Source organism: Staurois parvus, unplaced genomic scaffold (assembly GCF_062004578.1).
Source record: "Staurois parvus isolate SC_StPar_1 unplaced genomic scaffold, SC_StPar_1.0 ptg000548l, whole genome shotgun sequence".
NCBI lineage: Eukaryota > Metazoa > Chordata > Amphibia > Anura > Ranidae > Staurois > Staurois parvus.
The window spans coordinates 12,417,316-12,437,126 of NW_028318344.1; the positions used below are offsets into that span (position 1 = coordinate 12,417,316).

At 39.3% G+C, this 19,811-nt stretch overlaps 1 protein-coding gene across 2 annotated transcripts in view; it reads left to right on the forward strand.

Moving 5' to 3' along the window:
* Positions 1 to 17,839, forward strand: part of LOC149451185 (serine/threonine-protein phosphatase 6 regulatory subunit 1-like) — a 280,567-nt gene extending 262,728 nt beyond the window's left edge. For both annotated transcript variants that reach the window (XM_089691023.1, XM_089691025.1), the window contains one exon: positions 6,632 to 17,839. In XM_089691023.1, the coding sequence (XP_089547149.1) occupies positions 6,632 to 6,635 (4 nt within the window). In that variant the 3' untranslated portion in view covers positions 6,636 to 17,839. The remainder of the gene's footprint in view (positions 1 to 6,631) is intronic.
* The last annotated feature ends 1,972 nt before the right edge of the window (positions 17,840 to 19,811 follow it).

Sequence of the window (19,811 nt, forward strand, 5' to 3'; positions counted from 1 at the left end):
GAATGACAATTGCGCGGTCATACAACATTGTACCCAAACTAAAATTTTATCATCTTCTTCACACAACTAGAGGTTTCATTTGGTGGTATTTACTCACCACTGGGGTTTTTATTTTTTGCTAAATTAACAAAAAAAGGCCAAAAATTTTGAAAAAAAAAAGGTTTTTCTTTGTTTGTTATAAAAGTTTGCAAATAAATAATTGCTCTTCATAAATTTAGGCCGAGATGTATTCTGCTACATGTCTTTGGTGAAAATAACCCAAATTAGGATGTATTTTTTAGTTTGTAGGAAAGTTATAGAGTTCACAAACTATGGTATAGATCTGAAAATTGATCAATCCTGAAGTACTAACGGCCAATCTAATTTCTTGAGGTCCAAGAATGTCAGAACAGTACAGATATCCCCAAATGACCCCTCTTTGCAAATTAGACAGTCCAACGTACTTCATAAGAGGCATGGCGAGTTTTTTGAAGTTGTTTCACTATTTTTTTTTTTTTTTACATATTGTCACCAGTGCAGTACAGCGTCGTCATATAACTGGCATGGCGGTGATCAGGGACACTGACTGGTGACAGTATGAAAAAAAAAATTATATATATTTTTTTTATTAATTTTTTTTTATTTTTTTTTAAGATTTTTTTTTCATATTTCACTATGACCAAAGTAGTACAATGTTACCATAGTAACATTGTACTACTTTGGGGAATTGATCAGTATTTATTTTTTTTTTTAGACAATTTGCTTATAGCAAAGAATTACTTTGCTATAAGCAAGCATTTACCTGAATGACATCGATTCATTCAGGGTTTTTTTTTTGTTTTTTTTTGTGCTTAGCTGTGATTTGGCCACAGCTAATCACATGACAATGTGCATGTGATTAGCTGTGACCTTTCACAGCTAGGCAGTAGTATACAATGGATGGCATGAATAAAGCCATCCATTCTATACAACTGTCATGTGACCTGCTGTGATTGGTCACAGCAGGTCACAAGGGACCTGCAACAGGGCCGATACTCAGATCTGTCATCGGCCGTGTCCGAGGTACACGGCCGGTGACAGATCGCGCCACTCTGCAGGAGCGCAATCTGCGCATGTGTGGGAGGACGCCATATGGCGTCCACCCGGAACGCTGATGACATTTGCTGCCCACCATTCGGCCATAGGGCGGGCAGCAAATGGTTAAAGACCAACATATTTTAATTTTTTACAATATGAAGAAAAAAAATCAACATTTTTAAATAAAAAACAGTTTCACTTTTGATAAAATTTCTCAAATTGTCTGCTTTCATAAATTTAGAGCATAATGGAGGGAAAGTTCAAAACTGGAGTAGAGATTATCTGGAGCAACTGTGCATGGTAACCAAATAGTTTCTCTCTCCACCCTATCAAGTTAAAGGCTAACTCCACTTTTCTTTCACTTCAGTGTTCTAATCACCAGGACAAATAATGAGGGGGATGCAGGCAGCAATAAAAAGCTAGGGTTTATTTAACCGTTTGAGCTCCAGAAGGTTTTACCCTCTTCATGACCAGAGCATTACTCGCTATGCTACTTTAACTGGCAATTGCACGGTCATGCAACACTATCCGCAAATTAAATTTATTACTAATATACTGGAATTTACGCAACTATTAGTAATGACAGTGATCAGTGAATTATTATAGTGGACCTTTGATAGTGTGGTGGGCAATCTAGCGCTAGCTGACGCTGGCTGGGAGGTACAATGACATCAATAGTGACCCTGATACAGTGATCCATGGTAATACTGTCACTGTACTAATGAAACTGGCTGGAAAGGAGTTAGCATCTAGGGTCAAAGGGTTAACTGTGTGCCTATCAATGTGTAATGTGTGTTATATGTGCTGCTTTTACTATACTGTATGGCTGTTTATTTTCCCTGCTTTGCTGTTCCCTGGACACAGAGTTCTGTGTTTCAAACTCTGTGTGTGATTGGACACAAACGATCTGTTGACTTCAGCCAAAATCATTGCCTGAAATCAGCTGCCAAACTAGTGCTGTGTCCAGTCACCGTATAGGTTGCCATGGTGGCATGGTCGTGCACATGTTTGCCCCAAACCCTGGAAGAAAGGGCGCAACGTACCAGTATGCCACTCGGCCTGAAGCTGCCACCCGCACAGTATAACTACTGTGGGCGGCAAGCGGTTAATTCCCCCTCCACTCTAACCAAAGCTAAAAAAGGTTTGCCATTAGTTTTCTCATTAGAAAGATCTAAATCCTAACTGGAAAAGATTTACGGTGCATTCATAAAGTATTCAGACTTCCTTCACTTTTTTTCAATGTTGTAATGTTGCAGCCTAATACAGTTGTTTAGATTCATTTTTTTTTCTCATTAATCTACACTCAGTTACCCCATAATGACAGTGAAAACAGATTTTCTCTTATGTTCATTGATGGACATAGCAGCTTCTTCTTTAACCTAAACAAAGCAGGTTTTATAGCCCAACCTACCGGAATAGAATACTAGACAGAAAAAGACTTGGCATCTCCTATGGACAGTCCTCTCTGGGTATAAAACCCCCTCTCTGCTATAGGTTTCCAGTCTTTTCTGCCTAGTGTCTCAGGAGTATGGATGTGACATTTGCTGGGTCCTGTGGTCCCACAACTTTTCCTTTTTTTTTTTTTCCTCCTTGATTTTCCTTGACCGATCAATATACGCCTTTTGTGATTATTTTTTTTTACCAAAAATATGTAGCAGAATACATATTGGCCTAAATTTATGAAGAAATTATATATTTTTTTTTAATTGAATTTTTTATAGCAGAAAGTAAAATATATAGATTTGTTTTAATTGGTATATTTTTTTGTTTTGTAGTGCAAAAAATAAAACCCAGTGACAATAGAATACCACCAAACGAAAGCTCTATTTGTGGGGAAAAATTACATAAATTTATGTACAGCGTTGCATGACCACGCAATTGTCAGTTAAAGTAATGCAGCACCGTATAGCAAAAAATGGTCTGGTCATTAATGGGGATAAATCTTCCAGTGGGCAAGTGGTTAAGGTAGTTTCTGCATTTCACCTTCAGCAGGATATTTGCTCTTAATTTCTTTTATCCAGTTTCATTCACCAAAAGGAAATTTCCCTCCATTGTCTGGATGTGGTTCAGGCTGTGAGGTCTCTCTCTCAGGCATTGCTTTCTTTTGTAACTCCAGATGGAGTGCTTTGGCTTCCCATTCCACCATCTGTAGGTGTTTAAGGCAGACAATAATCAAGTCGTATGGTTTAGAAGATTGAGTTCCACCTTTTCCTCTCAAGGCATATCTACTAGACCTGTGAATATTTCTTGTGCATTTTGACCTAAAGCAACTGTTTTCCAGATTTTCAAAGGCTTGATATGGTCTTCTGTTCACACGTTCTACCAGGTGGACATTGCAGCCACATATGATGGCCACATCTGGCGTAAAATCCTTCAGGCAGCTTTTTGAGCTATAGTCCCCAAGTCTGTTTTTTTCCTTGGAACTGTTAGCATTTGTTTGCTGTGTTGCACCCTCCCCCTTCCCTCAGATGGACTGATTTTAGATATCCTAGAGGTTTAAGGTATCCTGTGTACCTTAATGGACAAGAAAGAAAATACTTTTTTTTTTTTTTTATACTCGCTGTAAAACTTTCCCTGGAGTCCATTGAGGGACACGGATCTCATCCCTCTGTCTTTATTCTCCTACTCTCTGTACTGAGGCATGGTGGTAGTTGGAGAGGTTATCCTGGGTAGGTCAATAGTTTGTTTTCCAGTGTCCAAATCTGGACTGGATTTAATTCCCAGAAAAAGAATTTGCGGTGAGCTTAAAAAAAAAAAAAAAAAAACATTTTATCTGCATTACTCTAGCGAAACTATCAGATTCAACATTTTCCTTCTCCAACTTTCATTTTGGAATTAAAATTTGAATCTAAGAAGTGTCGTGATAAATAAGGCTCAAAGGTCTTCAACCGAGTATTTTATACAAAATATAGGAATTTGCATTTTTTGCATGTGTGATTTTAAATCCTACTGTTTTTTTTTTAATTAATGCTGCTTACCATGGCATTACTAAGAAGAGAGTTTGGGAGAGTTAGTTGCCAATTGTACTGAAGCAAGCCTAAAGAGGAAACCGGAAGAGGAGGAGGAAAATGCTAAATACAAATTCACATTTCTTTATGCCATCCTGTTTCAAGAATAATAGCTATGTCTGGTAATCCTAAAGGCGATCTTCAAGCAAACAGCTGATTAAACCATTACATTACCGATTGCATAATATTTGTTTACATGCTGGAAAGTTTTAAATTCTGTTCTGTAACTTAGACCACAAAGCCAGATCTTGGACCTCCCTGCAGACTGCACAACAGACCATACAGCCTGGTCTAGGGCACAGTTCAGCTTGTGATAAGACCGTGAAAGAGCAGTGGCATACTGTAGATGCCATCTCTCATCTTTTCTTTGAGCATGTTCACAGGGCTACACTGACAGCACTGTACAAAGCAATAATGCCTGATTGGTTTAGAGTGCTGACTCACTTTTTTAGTCTGTGACTATGTAGGATGTAACAAGACATGTATGCGTGGGACAGGACAGGATCTTTAGGTACTTTTGTTGTTTAAATAATACACCGATATCTGTTGTGTTTTTTTATTATTATTAAAACAACTGAACTAAAATATGTTCAATATATGCCTGGAATACAATAACACTAGAACTCTCCACTCCTTTTTTTTTTTCTCTCGCTTCTACTGACCTGGCAACATGACCACAAGGTGCTAGAAACCTGTGCAGATCTCAGGTCTTCAGGTGACAGTAAAATATCCACTGACCTACTGTTACTTAGCTCTCAAGCACTTACCTGCAACTCCTTCCACAAGCTCATCCAGCAGAAAATATCTAGTGTTGTAGGAGCATGTTACCTTCCCGTGAAACAGTGCTGAATTCTGGTGGCAAATTGAAAGCCTTGAGCAATGTCACATGTAAAAGAAGATGACTTCGCTGCACCCTTGACAATGACAGTGGGTATTTTGTGTCAGGCGGGGGATTACTGAAGAGCTGAGTATCGAGGGTCTTTTCACAGGGAATTCAGGGCAGTGTCGCTTTAACATTTTTATTCCTACCACCCTAATTATTACAGCACAGCAGTATCGGGGTGTAAAGAAACTCAGTAAACTCTGCAATTAAAGTGATTGCTTCTATTAGCTGGAATTGGTGAACATGTTGATTGGATAAACAGTTGCATTTTTATGTTGTGTTATCATGTGTGAAATGAAAAATAAAAGATCTCTGACAGCCAAAGAATTTAAAACTCTTGCTTCAGAAATAAATGAAAACCTCTACTGTGATAGCCAAAAATAGTTTATAAATTGCCTTTTTTAACCATTTGCCCACCAGGCACTTTACCCCCTCCCTACCCAGGCCAAGTTTCACCTTTCAGCGCTCTTGCACTTTAAATGAGAATTGCATGGTCATACAACACTGTACCTAAATCAAATGTTTATTATTTTGTTTCGTACAAATAGAGATTTTTGGTGATATTTTGTCACCACTGAGTTTATTTTTTGCACTTTAAATGAAAAAAGAGAATTATTATTTTTTTTTTTTTTTAAATGCACTTTTTGCCGTTTTTGTTATAACATTTTGCAAATAATCTTTCTACACAAATTTGGGCCAAAATGTATTCTGCTACATGTCTTTGGTGCAAATAACCAAATCAGTGTTCATTATTTAGTTGCTGGGAAAGTTAGTCCAGAAACTATGGTATATCTAAAAATTGATAAATCCTGATGTACTGACCACTGATCTCATTTCTTGAAGCCCAAAAATGCCAGGACAGTACAAATGCCCCCAAAATGACCGCTTTTCGGAAGTATTTAGTAAGAGGCATGGATAGTTTTTTTTAATTTGTCATTTTTGTCATAATTTTGTGGAAAAGAAATGAGAAAATATTTTTCACAATTTTTTTTATTTTTATTTTTTTACATACGGTCACCAATGCAGTACAGCGTCGTCCTATAACTGGCGTGGTGGTTATCAGGGACATTGGCGACAGTATGTGACAAGTAATCAGGATTTGTTTTTTTTTTTTTACACATTGATTGTTTATACCAACAAATTACATTGGTATAAGCAAACATTTTTACTGAATGAAACAGATTCATTCAGTAGTTTGTTGTGATCAGCTGTGATTGGCCATAGCTGCTTACATGCTACAGATGGGCTGTCATTGGCCCACTCTGTACATGTGATCACTGTGACCAATCACAGCTCACAGCACAGTTGTAAGCAGTGAAAGGCATGAAAGGAAGCCAGTCATTGTTTTACAACTGTCATGTGATCGACACTGGCAGCGGGCTGGCGTAGTAATCTGTTATCGGCCGTGTCCCGTGGACACAGCCAGTGACAGATCGCTCCGCAGCACGGCCCAATCCTTGGAGGATGTCATATGACATCCTACCAGGATAATAGGGTTCCGGCTCGGCCATCATTGTACAATAGGCCAGGCGGTAAGAAGTTCAAGTATGAACCAAATGTTCTTTAGGAAAAAATGCACAAATGCTTATTTTTAAATAACATATTATGTTGAATTCACAAAAGTAACTCAAGGGTAATGTGTTACAGGTTAAATCTGTTATTTTATTTTTATTTCTTGTTTCAGATAAACTTTGTATTCTTCCTCTGGCATCAAAAACAGATGACTGCATATCCAAAGATCTGCTTTGAGTCTTCGCACAGATAACAAAACCGGTCAAGGCCAAGCCTTTACCTTCTTACAAAGGAAGAATGGAATAGTACAACGAATACTCTTTCATCCCTTGTGTACAAGAGCAGTATGGATTGTACAAGCAAGAGACAAATGGACAACCTTTGACCCCTTTTTTGTTGCCACAGGAATGTATGGCTGTCATATAATGTGTGTGTGTGTATGTATGTATGTGTAGACATAGATATATACATATACACACACACAAGTACATATATGTGTATATTTTCCCACAGATGATATATCATCAGCAGTAAATGATTAAACTAAAAATGAATGATATTTAAATTATTTTATTTTAAGCATTCTGATGTCCGAAATGTAATATGGCTGAAGCACAAGAAGATAATACCAAATGATTCTTATGTACCATCTCTTTTTCCAGCCCAAAATAGATCTCTATGCAGATGTGTGCCATGCAGTAGTTTGGTCAGAAGGTAATATATCTTCTGCATTGTGCTTTGCACAGTTGTGTTATTTCCACCCATTGCAATGCAGTTGTCAAATACCTTTTGATAAAATGTACACTTGACCTTTGAAAGTGTCAGGACTGTTTGTAATATATCTATAGGCATCACGTTCTCTTATACTTGTTAGCTTTTGTAAAGTAGTTACCAAAAAAAGCCTAATGAAAACTCTTCAATCCCGAGCTGTTAGATTCTCAGTAACCTTAGCAGTGCCTTATTGTCATCCCATAAACATGTGACCCATTAAAATGTATTAAGATTAACATTACCCAGCCTATGTGTATATTGTGCTTCATAAACATAAAGGATTTCTATAGCATTGACCTTCTTACCACATTGAAAATGACTCTGCTGGGTAGATATTGTCTGCTTCAGAGTGTTCCATACAATAGTTAATGCATGAATAATTGGTGTTAATACAGGACAAATATATTTTCTTTACACTTGCCATTGAAATGGATACATTTGCTTATGGCAGATGTCCGTGAATTAAGCTTTAATATTTTTTTTGTGCTGGAGCATCACATAGACAATTTTGTTTCAATCTCCAAACTGTAAAGTAAATGGACAAAAAAAAATGGAGATTAGATACTATTGTGCTCCCCTTGTATCTTTAAAGACAGTTGAAGTATTTTGATACTCTCTTCATTGTCTGTCTTTATTGTAGAATATGCACTTTGCGTACAGAACCCACAAAATGTAATTAAAACAGGCCCCCAGCTTTAATCTTTGATTAAAAAAAAGTGTAGCCTAGCAATAAAAATTGCACTAGAAGTATTATATACAAGTGATCACTTATAGAAATGGTGGCATCACACCCCCCCCCCCAAGGCTGGATTGTCTGTCCATATCCTAGTCAGTCATTCTGTGTCTCTGAAAGGCAGAAGTACTTCTAAGGTGATTTGAGAATAGTGTTAAGATTCTTAAAGCAGCCTAACATGCTGTTTTTGTGAAGCAGAGCTAACATTAAGGGTGAATTCAAACTATTAGGAGAGCTGCCAAGGCTCTTTAACGCTTCAACAGCTTTCCATTTCTGGCTGTGCTAGGGTGAAGTGTGGCGCGCAATTCAACACATTGCACTGCTTTTTTTTTTTCTGTTGGAGCTTTATTTGAAGTGTACAAAATGTACACTACTTTCACTGCATTCACAGACATTGCAGTGAAATTCAGGCTGGTGCACTGCGATAAAATGCAGCATGTCTGCATTTTGCTGCAGAGTGAATGGGACACATGAAACATTTCTTTCCTGTGTGTCCCTGCAGTTAGACATTTTACCATGCAGTAGAACATCCGTCACTGCATATAGTGTGAATTGGCCTTAAAGGACAACTGTACTGTTGACATGACTGTCCTTTAAGCTATACCACCTGCAGTGTGCTGCCCATCTGGAAAACATCTGCAATCAAGCAGTCTTTTCAGCGTAAAACATCCTCCACTTTACCACAGCCCCAGTAAGTCATACTCTGCTGGACAGCTGGAGGCCTCCATGAGTGCGGCTTTCCAATAGGAAACCATGCAGGGCATGCATACTGAGAGGAAGACTGTGGGGGCACTTTTGCTGAAAAAGCTGTGAACTTGGAAGATTATTTAGTAATACACCTGACAAATTTTGGATTTGTCCACACGGTTTGTCCCTCAAGTCAGATATGTGTAGCTTATTTACATTCCTCAACAAGAAATAGATTTCCAGTAATTTATTTTTCAATACCACATAAATATTTAAACATTTTTTCAACAGTTCTTTTAACAAAGCGACCTTTCTGTTTTAGGTTTAGTATTCTTTATTTTCACTTAATTTTTTAGATTTTCTTATAGCAAGCTTGTCATTGAAATGGTTAACTTATGCAATTGCATATAGTGAAGCACTTTGGGGTACCTGCATGTACGTTCAACCCTCAAAAAAGCACAGCGGGTCCCCTAAAAACCCTGCTTTGGCACGTGCCAGTTTGTTGATACTTTGTATAGTGGTTAGAGACCAGCCTGTCCTCTCTGCCCATGCCCTTACTGGTCCATCACTTTGATGGACTACCTCACTGTCCAGTAGGAAAGCATAATGGGTGGAAGTAGATGGGCCAGTTTGTGACACTTTTCAAAAATGTCAGGGCTGGTGAAGTATGTGGCTAAGAGTTTGGAGGAACCTGCAAAACCTTTGAAGAACATACACATAGCCGCTGCTAGTGACAGGTGTACTTTAAGGATTCAGGATTTATAAAGTATTAGGATCCTAGTGGCCTGTTTTTTGTTGACGCAAACACTTGGCGCATGAGTAGCGTAGAACAGTGAAAAGCAATAACCTAGACATTCAGATTTCAGATTTCTGCACATATTTGTGTGAAAATCTGGGTAAAGTAACAAGTTGAGCTGATTAGCCACCCCCTAGTGCATATCTACTCCATGCTCTGTGCTCTATCTGGAGCCCCTTTAATTTCCGTGTACTTTGGCTATGGAGGGTCATGATTGTTCCTTCTTTCTTCCAGCATGCAGTGCTCAGTGCTGGAAAAGAATGTTGCCAGACCCAAGCACTTTTACAAGGAAGCAAGTGGAAGTTTGCCTTGTGCAAGTTTGGTGTCCTTTCAGCTTAGGTCTCCAGCTGGTTAGCAGGGCAGGTGCGAGGTTGGTAGATCTATCAATGCCCACACAGAAGAGTTCGGTTACCAAGAGAACCTGCTGCTTTCCTCAGAGTGGGCAAAATGGCAGGTTTTCTTTAATATGCAGAGGATGAGCATAAATATACTCAGTATTTTAGAGCTTCATATTTCATGTGGGTTACAGGGAAAATTGTGAACTGAAATATGTTTTGTTTTCTTTGTTTATGCTCTCTAGATTGTATGCCAGTATATAACATTGCGTGTTCAGCAGCAGTTAGTACATGTGTAATTGTTGAGTTGTCAGACTTCCAAGTCTGACAATCATTGGTGCCCACTTAAATGGAGCATCTAGAACCATAACAAGCAAATTGTTTGATGTGTCAACAGCAGTCTCCACGGTTATGATTGCATATGTGCAAAGCATGGTAAGACTTTATCAGCAAAGAATAGTAGCCAGAAAACAAAACTGACAATTAGGGCTGGTTCGAGCTCTTTCATGTGAAGTTCCCCACAGACTGTTTTTGTAGAAACAGGGTCTTCAATGTGGATGTTGAGTTTTGCTGTCACACTTGCTGCAGTAGTTATGTGTTTCTGACCACAGTCTTTTTTGTTTGACATCCCTAATTCAGTTTTGTGTTGTGGCCATACTTTGTGCATGCAATTATAACTGTGGGGGTTGTTGTTCTCGACATACCAAACTATTTGGCTGTTATGGGTACAAATTCTCATGCTAAAAGGTAGTAATGATTTTTTTTTTTAAAGTTTGGTAAATCACCCATTTTTCTGTCCTCTCCTACGAAGAGCTGGGAATTACAAAGCTTCCTGTGCAGTTATAATGTTGCAGGAAACTGATGTGAGTGGCACATGCTACGCTAATAAAACAGACCCCTTTTAGATCTATCTGCCCAACCTATTCTAGTTTTTATTTTAGAGTGAAATAGAAGCTGATGTGGATTCTCTACTTAATTAACAAAGCAATTACAGCAGTTTTGAATATAGATAACTGCCCCAGATCCCCACCAGATCAGAACTGGCTTATTGGATATGAACTGTCAGTAACCTAGTAGACCGCTCACATGCGCCTTTCAGCCCGTGCAGTGAACATAGCCTGCATATAGGAAGGGGAAGCCCTCCTGCCCTCTATGCTGTCTGGTGCATAGAAAATGGAGCAAATTGCTCCTGATCACAAAGGGGCTTTTACCCCCTTTTGTTAATTAGAAGCAGGATCTACTCTAATTTTCCAGTTTATAAGAGTGTCACAGGCTTAATACCTGTGCCGCTCTTTTGTTAATTCTCCCCAATGTGTAATACAATGGCTAATGATAAAGACTAAACCGTAAAGTAAGGTAGGCTGTTTTCTAAATGTTACAATGTAATACGGAGGTGCAGCATTGACCTTTCAGTATTTTGTATCCAAATTCTAAATTGCTTATTCAGTTACATTTTGCAAGTGATTTAAAGATGTTACGATGCATTCCAAAGGGAAAAAGGACAGACAAAAAGTATACTCTTGGTATTATTTGATTAGGCAACACTTGCAGAGGATCTCCAGAGAACAGTTGAAGTATTTCAACCATACATAGGAGGATTTTGTTTGTGCTTACATCATGGCTAAGAGCTGTGTGGCTTTGAAGCCATATTCCCAAAGCCATTGTGTTGCGATGAACTAGTTGGTTAGTTGGCAGTGCCTACTTATAGAAATTGTTTACCTGACTTAGCATGAACTGTTTCAGGCTCCACTATTTGTGTAGATCAGTGAGCTGAGGGTCTTCACCTTTCTTGTGGAACTCCTTTAAAAATAAATGGGCTAGTGTCCATAAAAAAATTGTACAACTGTGTGGGACTGTAACCTGCACTCAGCAGGTTCTCAAAACAGCAACACTTTGAAAAGCCATAAATAGTAATGGGAGATGCTAACCGTTATATAATAATGGGGTTTAGTTTTTTGCAACCAGACTTTAAAATCTTGGGATGCATGCAGGCTGTGTATGTTTTCTTGCAGAACATCCAAGTGCAGTTTAGTTGAATGTTTACCCCCTTCCTTTTAATTTACGCAGGCTATACACTGACTGAATTTTGACCAGTTTCTAATGATCCGGATGAAATACGACCTGTGAGTGGCCCTTTTGGCCTCTTCCACCTAAACATCCTTTAACTGAAAAATTGAAGGAGGCTGACGTAAAACACTTGACTGAACTGCTGCATCCATTTTGATGGTTGATGTTTGGGTATTCTGACAGACGTTGGTACCAGCTATCTGAATACGATATCTGCAGCAGGAGATTTGTCCATCCGTAAGCTAAACTTAAAAAAAAAAAAAATTAAAAAAACCTAATTGTGCATGGCCAACCTTATGTGTAGTCCTCTGAGTTGTACTAGGTACAGACATACTGATTGCACCCTGCAATCCATTTTTGTATTTAGCTCTTTTGTAAAGGATATTTTTTATTCTACAGAAGCCTAGTGGCATGAGCTAATTTAGTAACAGCCATCATTCCCTGTTATCCTGAGCCCATTAGGGTCTATAGCTACAGTGTATAAACATTAAGACATGATCTTCCAGTTACGTTCCATCACTGACAGTAGAAGGATGACCTTAGTACATTACATGATGCCATTTTGTACAAGAACATATACAGTATAAGCTATATCAGTAGATCACTGAGGACCACTGTGACTGTATGATCACAAATATTTTTCTTTTTTATATTGTATTTTCCATTTTAAAGCGTAATAGAGTTGTGAATACATACAGTAATCACAATTTTCCCCATTTCAAGCTTATCCATATTAATCCATATTCAGAGATGAAATACTAACCATGCCCTAACATTCCTGCTATTGGGGCTTAATAAAAATGTGCTGTTAAACCTATGGATGTATACATTAAACAGCAGTTTATTCTTTTTGTGGTGTGCTGTAGAAGCATCTGGTAGCAATTAGAGGTATTAAATACAAAACCAAAAATGTAATATATTGCAGGTTACCAAATCATTAGATGTTTTTTAGTGCTCTGTTTTCACATGGTGATCTGGCCAGTAACACTCCTGTATTAGAGTACCCCCACTCTGGATGAATGAGCACAGGGGGCACAACAGACAACAGCATTGTCAGTCTTGAAACTAAATATCAGCTCACACTTTATAATTAGTTAAAAAAACACCTTTTTTTCCTTTGGGGATAAATGTTTTACATTAATAAATAAAAGCTGATCATTGTAGGCACCCCTGCCAGTGATAAATGGTTTTCCTCATCACTGTAAACTGATAGGTCTGGAAGAGAGCTTGCTCTTTTGAAAAACAACAGACTTAATGGTCAGATCACAAGATGAAAAGAGAAGAAAGAGCCTAAAAAGGAAAACTCATGTAGCCATTGCATCAAAAAATTGGTAAGCTGCAATATAATAAATGTTTGCTTTTGGTTTAAATACTGCTTTAAACTTGAATGGACAAACCACTTTAAAGTGTACCTGTCATTTTGGTAGCAAACGAGCTGATAAAAAGGAAGTGGATATGGAAGGCTTGTTGTGCCTTATTTTCTCCCTTTGTTAAAGGTTTAGTGTATGTTAGTTGTGAACTCTTCTCTCGCTCAAATCTAAGCAGTTGTGTTTTACCTTTTTTGCAACTGGGAATCTTTATTTTTATTTTTTTTTACTCTTTAGTAGAGGACACAGGCAAATTCAGAGATGATTGGACAACTGATTCTGTTGGGTACTCTTTTTAAAATTCTTCAGTCAACCTTCTTGGCCACAGTGGCATTTTGCACAATTTTTCTGGATTGGTGTCCCACAGCGAGAGCCTCAGGAACCATACCCAGACCCCGCCAGAGAAGACACGGGCCGGTTTGTAATATTGCTCCAGGCACTGGATCCTATGTTAAGATGCCCACCTTTGCACATAGTGCAGTGTTTAGGGTTAGCCACAGGTTGCTGTACAGGTCCATGACAGAAGCATGCCACACCAGTGTGACCCAGTCTCAGACTTGCTGAGGTGGGGGGGTATGCTTATCCAAAGTGGGTCAAGTCAGGGGAAAAAAGGGGTTAATATCCCTGTCATGGACAGCCCTGGGAGATACTGCTGTCCATCAGGGGTCCTGAAAGGCGTGACTGGTACTACACATGGTCACTTTAACCTCCTTAGCTTTTGCCACCTTACTAAGAAGGGTCTTGCGGCATCTATGTCTGCTTTACGAGTTAGATCTCGACCCTTATACAGTCCTCAGGACATCAGAGTCACGGGCGACCCTGCATCCCTCTCCACCAGGATCTGTATCAAATGCAGCTATGGCAGGGGTCTTAGACCTGATAGAGGAGCAAGAAGAGATGGAGTTAGAAGCTGCTTCCTCAAAATCTGAGATTTCCTCTCAAGAGAAGCCCTCCTGTGCTATATTGTCACGTGATACTATCCTAGTATTGATGAGGTGAGAAATTGCCTTGAATTGAATCCTCCAGAGGCTTCTGGACCTAAGGTTCCCTTAAAAAGCATAAACCATCAAAGACCTTTCCTGTACACTCCCTCATGAAAGACGTACTGTACAATGAATGACCGCATCATGAAAACGTTTATACTCCACCTAAGCACTTTGTTCAGCAATATCCTATAGGTTGTTTTTTTTTTTAAGAAGAAGAAATGGTTCTGGAGGTTGTTTTTTGTTATTGCCTGCCTCAACAGATCTCTGACAATTCCTGTAGGATCTCCCGATCTTGAAAGGTGCCATTGATACGAGATTTGAGGTTCTCTTCAAATCTTCTAAATCTTTTGCCCTGATTGGTCTGATCATGCAACTAGTTATCATTCAGCATCTGGAATTCCAGCAACTGCAGGTACTGCATAAATGGATATGGCTGACTACATGCATCAATGTCTAGAGTAGGTATTTTTTGTTTTTCTGTTGCGCAGACTCCTGTGGCTAAAATACTGGCCGGCAGAACCAGCAGAAAGTGGCTTGAGAGCATACCCTCCTTAGGAGGTGAACTCTTTGCCAAAGAGCTTTAGTTTTTATCCCAAATTTAACTGGGTTAAGAGCACCCTATTACCTAGCAAGCACAAGACTAGGATTTCTGCACGTATGTGCCCAATCCCTTCTCAGAGAGAGGTTTTCTTTCATCCCTTACAGGCCTCCTCTTCTAAGCCTACTCCAGGAAAACAATTCTCATGCAAACTATGGACTTTCAAGCTGGCTAAGCCTGGCTCCAGGCCCTCAATTTTGGGGCACCCCCAATTCTTTGAGTGAGGGAATGTCTGTGGGTCATCTTAGTTGTCTGGGTTTTGGACATTCCAGATCGTTAGAAATCGGCTACAAACTGGAGTTTCAGTCTCAACCTGCTCCCTGGTTTATGCCCTTTAACCTGGCCTCCTCTCTTTAGTGAGCATGGCCTTCCCAGCTTGCCTCTGCCAGCTTCTGTCCTTTGGGTTAATTGTATTTATGCTAGTGGAGGAAGTTTTGTTCCAATTTTGTGTTTTGACAGTTCACAAATTATGCATCGAATCCGCCAAGTCAGTCATTTCAGCAAGGATACTACCTAGCTTTGTTGGACATCATAGATGCTTATTTGCTTGCCCCCATTTATCCTCCACATTTATTCCTAAAGTTCACCATGGACGAGAAACATTTTCAATGTGGAACACGCCCTTTTGGCCTATCCACGACTCTTCGAGTGTTCACAAAGGTCTTGGCCCTGGTCCTTGCCTTTACTTCAGTCTTAGGGTGTTCACATTGTGGGCTAATTGGACAATCTTCTTTTGAGGTTATAGTCTGCTCAGATTTCATTGAATGATGTTCAGCAGAAGGCTCAGCTGTTACAAACCTTCTGTTGGATTCTCATCCTCCAAAAATCTGCCTGGACTCCAACGAATCACTTGGAATAACTAGGCCTTGTCTTGAAAATTGCAAAACAAGGAACAGAGGGCACACCAGGCTTGCGCATTACCTTTATTGTATGTACATTAGCTTTATTAGCTAAAGTAGATTTATACTCACAAACAACTTATCAGAGTCCACAATGCACTGAAAGTGACCTGGCCACCTAGGCAAGTCCCAAATGGGAGAAGACCTTCCAAAAGGCTGACTCATTTCAAGGGGGGGGGATCCCCTCTTCCTCAGAGTCAATCTTTTGCCAGTGCACTACTCTTGACCGCAGGAGATTATTCTTCTTCTTTGTCTTGTCCTAGACATGACCCTATTACAAGTCTTTGTCCCACCAGCAAAAATTCTACCTCTGAGATTGTGGACACGATCTCTTTTGTACTGTCATCCCTTGTGTGGTAGATACACAACCTGGTGCTGGAAGAGGAAGGTGTCCGTCTGTCCCCCCCCCTCCCTGAACTGGATAGTGGTCACAACAGATACCAGCCTGTTGGGCTGCGGAAGTGCCTTTGGGACATTAACTGTACAGGGAACTTGTAACTGCGGGTTCAGCCAGACAACACCTCGCCGGTGGCATACATCAATCGTTAGGGCAGAACCAGAAGTCAAGACGCTCAGAAGAAAGCAGACGTGATTCTGCTTTGGGCAGAATGTCATGTTCTGGGTTAGAAAATTGGCAGGTGGACAGCAGTTGGACACAGGATAGTGGTTCCATCAGCAGATGTTTTGGTATATTTGCCGGAGATGTGGGATGTTGGATTCTCCTTGTGTCCAGTTTAAGCTACAAGGTGGAGAGCTTTGTCCCTCAGGCTCAAGATCCAATGGTTTGAGCAATGGATGCACTGGTGACCCCATGGGACCAGTTTTTTCCTGATATATGTCATGCCTTCCCCAAGGATTGTTGGGAGCACAAGGGGTTATATAGGGGTCATCGCAGCTTTTTTTGCCTGTATTTAATCACCTGAAGGTACCCGCCTCTAACCCAGTTGTCTCTGAATCTGCCTGTGTCAAGTGCTGTGCTCTAAGAAATGGATTTTACAGGCAAGTCAAAAATCCCATATTTTTTCTCTGCAATAAAAAAAACTGTCATACTTTGTGCAAATCCGTTCAAGTGACAGTTGTGCTATTTTGGACTGTGCACCTTCACACAACTATAAACAGTTTGGTGAATGGGGCAGGAACTCTTTCTGGCCCTCTGCCTCATGAAAAGTGCAATGAAATTGATATGACTACAAGAATGGAGAATTTGTTTAGAGTCAGCAATATTCCATTGGTACAAGCACACATGCTCAGCACTGCATTGAATGGTTGTTAATAAACAAGTATGTTTCACCCTGCATAGTGAAAAGCAAATATACTGACAGTTGAAGCTATGGAAAAAAAAATCAGGAAACACATATATAGTTAACCCTTTATGTCACACTTCCAGAATAAACTAAAATGTTCATCTTTGAGAAAGTAAATGGCACTGTCTACATCCTACACTCTCCTTTTTTACAGCATTGAGGCTGAAATGTAGGTGTGATTTTTTTTTTTTTTTTTTTTTTTTTTTTTTTTTTTATTGCAGAGTTAGTGGTGCAGCTTGGACCAATGTAAGTATGCATATCTCTTATTGGAGCAATCACTGTGGAAGCTGCAAATCATTGTAGTAGTTGGCGCCAAATCCTGTACAGAGATCTGTATACTTACATTGATCCCTAGTGGGACCGGTGCAACTTTGCAGTAAAAATCATACATAGAGTTCATCTTTAAGTCTGTGCAATGGTAGGTTCACTTTAATAGTATCTGCTGTTTTTTAGACAGCTCTCGTATTTTTCAAGGAAAAGAACAATCAAAACTTTAATTTCAATGTGCCTTTTCACTGTCCTTGTAAAGGTCAGTGCATGCAGATTACCTGTAAGGAGCTTAGTAATGGTACCAGAGGAAAAATATTTTTAAGTTGAAGCAAACATTTAAACCAATGCCTTCCTTTGGCATTTCTGTGAAGTCTTCATGCCACTTAGCAACGAAATGGTAATGTTCAATATTTTTTTTTTTTATGAAAAACAAAATTGTAAAAAAATTTCAACTATATACAAATAATTTATATATTTCTTTTGCAACTTTGGAATATTTTAAATATGTGTCCTTTATTTTTTTTCCTCTGCTGGAAAGAAAAAATAAATTATACATATACTTGCTAACTGTGTATTTATATTCATTGTGTTTGTGTTACTGAATGTTGCAGAAAATATTCTTAAGGATAATATACAGTCTTATTAAAATACTTTATATATAAGAAAATGATATATTACACACTATATTGCCAAAAGTATTGGGATGCCTGCCTTTACACGCACATGAATGTTAATGACATCTCAGTATTAGTCCGTAGGATTCAATGTTCAGTCGGCCCATCTTTTGCAGCTATAACAGCTTCAACTCTTCTGGGAAGGCTGTCCACAAGGTTTAGGAGTGTGTCTATGGGAATGCTTGACCACTATTCCAGAAGTGCATTTGTGAGGTCAGGCACTGATGTCAGACAAGAAGGCCTGGCTCGCACTCTAATTCATCTCAAAGGAGTTCTGTCGGGTTGAGGTCAGGACTCTGTGCATGCCAGTCAAGTTCCTCCACCCCAAACTCATTCATGTCCATTTGGAGGGGTGCCCCAATACTTTTGGCAATATAGTGTGTGTGTATGTATGTATGTACAGTGGGGATCAAAAGTTTGGGCACCCCAGCTAAAAATTTGTATTAATGTGCATAAAGAAGCCAAGGAAAGATGGAAAAATCTCCAAAAGGCATCAAATTACAGATTAGACATTCCTTTAATATGTCAACAAAAGTTAGATTTTATTTCCATCATTTACACTTTCAAAATAACAGAAAACAAAAAAATGGCGTCTGCAAAAGTTTGGGCACCCTGCAGAGTTAATATCTTGTACTGCCCCCTTTGGCAAGTATCACAGCTTGTAAACGCTTTTTGTAGCCAGCCAAGAGTCTTTCAATTCTTGTTTGAGGTATCTTTGCCCATTCTTCCTTACAAAAGTCTTCCAGTTCTTTGAGATTTCTGGGCTGTCTGTCACGCACTGCTCTTTTAAGGTCTATCCATAGATTTTCAATTATGTTGAGGTCAGGAGATTGTGAAGGCCATGGCAAAACCTTCAGTTTACGCCTCTTGATGTAATCCCCCGTGGATTTCGAGGTGTGTTTAGGATCATCCATTTGTAGAAGCCATCCTCTCTTTAACTTCAGCTTTTTCACAGATGGCATCAAGTTACCATCCAAAATTTGCTGAAATTTTATTGAATCCATTTTTCCTTCTACTCGTGAGATGTTCCCTGTGCCACTGGCTGCAACACAACCCCAAAGCATGATTGATCCAACCCCATGCCTAACAGTTGGACAGAGGTTCTTTTCATTAAATTCTGTGCCCCTTCTTCTCCAAACGTACCTTTGCTCATTCCGGCCAAAAAGTTAAATTTTAACCTCATCGGTCCACAGAACTTGTTTCCAAAATGCATCAGACTTGTCTATATGTTCATTTGCAAAGTTCAAAAGATGATTTTTGTGGTGAGGACGTAGAAGAGGTTTTCTTCTGATGACTCTTCCATGAAGACCATATTTGTACAAGTATCTCTTTATAGTGGAATAGTGTACCACAACTCCAGTGTCTGCCAGATCTTTCTGGAGGGATCGTGCAGTCAAACGTGGGTTTTGAATTGTTTTTCTCACAATCCTGCGAGCTGTTCTGTCTGATATTTTTCTTGGTCTTCCAGATCTTGCTTTAACTTCCACTGTTCCTGATGACTGCCATTTCTTAATTACATTCCGAACAGAGGATATTGACATATGAAAACACTTTGCTATCTTCTTATAGCCTTCTCCAGCTTTGTGAGCGTCAACTATTTTCAGTTTCAGTTTTCTAGACAACTGCTTAGAAGAATTGTTGGGGCAAGGTCAGATGAGTCTGGGCATTTAAAACCTTTGAGATTGACATAACTTGGTCTTCCCAGACAATGATTGAGAACAATCCATGACACTGGCAGGTCTCAGCTTTGCAAAGGGGCCAGTGCATGCTATAAATTCAGCAAGGTGCCCAAACTTTTGCAGACGCCATTTTTTTGTTTTCTGTTATTTTGAAAGTGTAAATGATGGAAATAAAATCTAACTTTT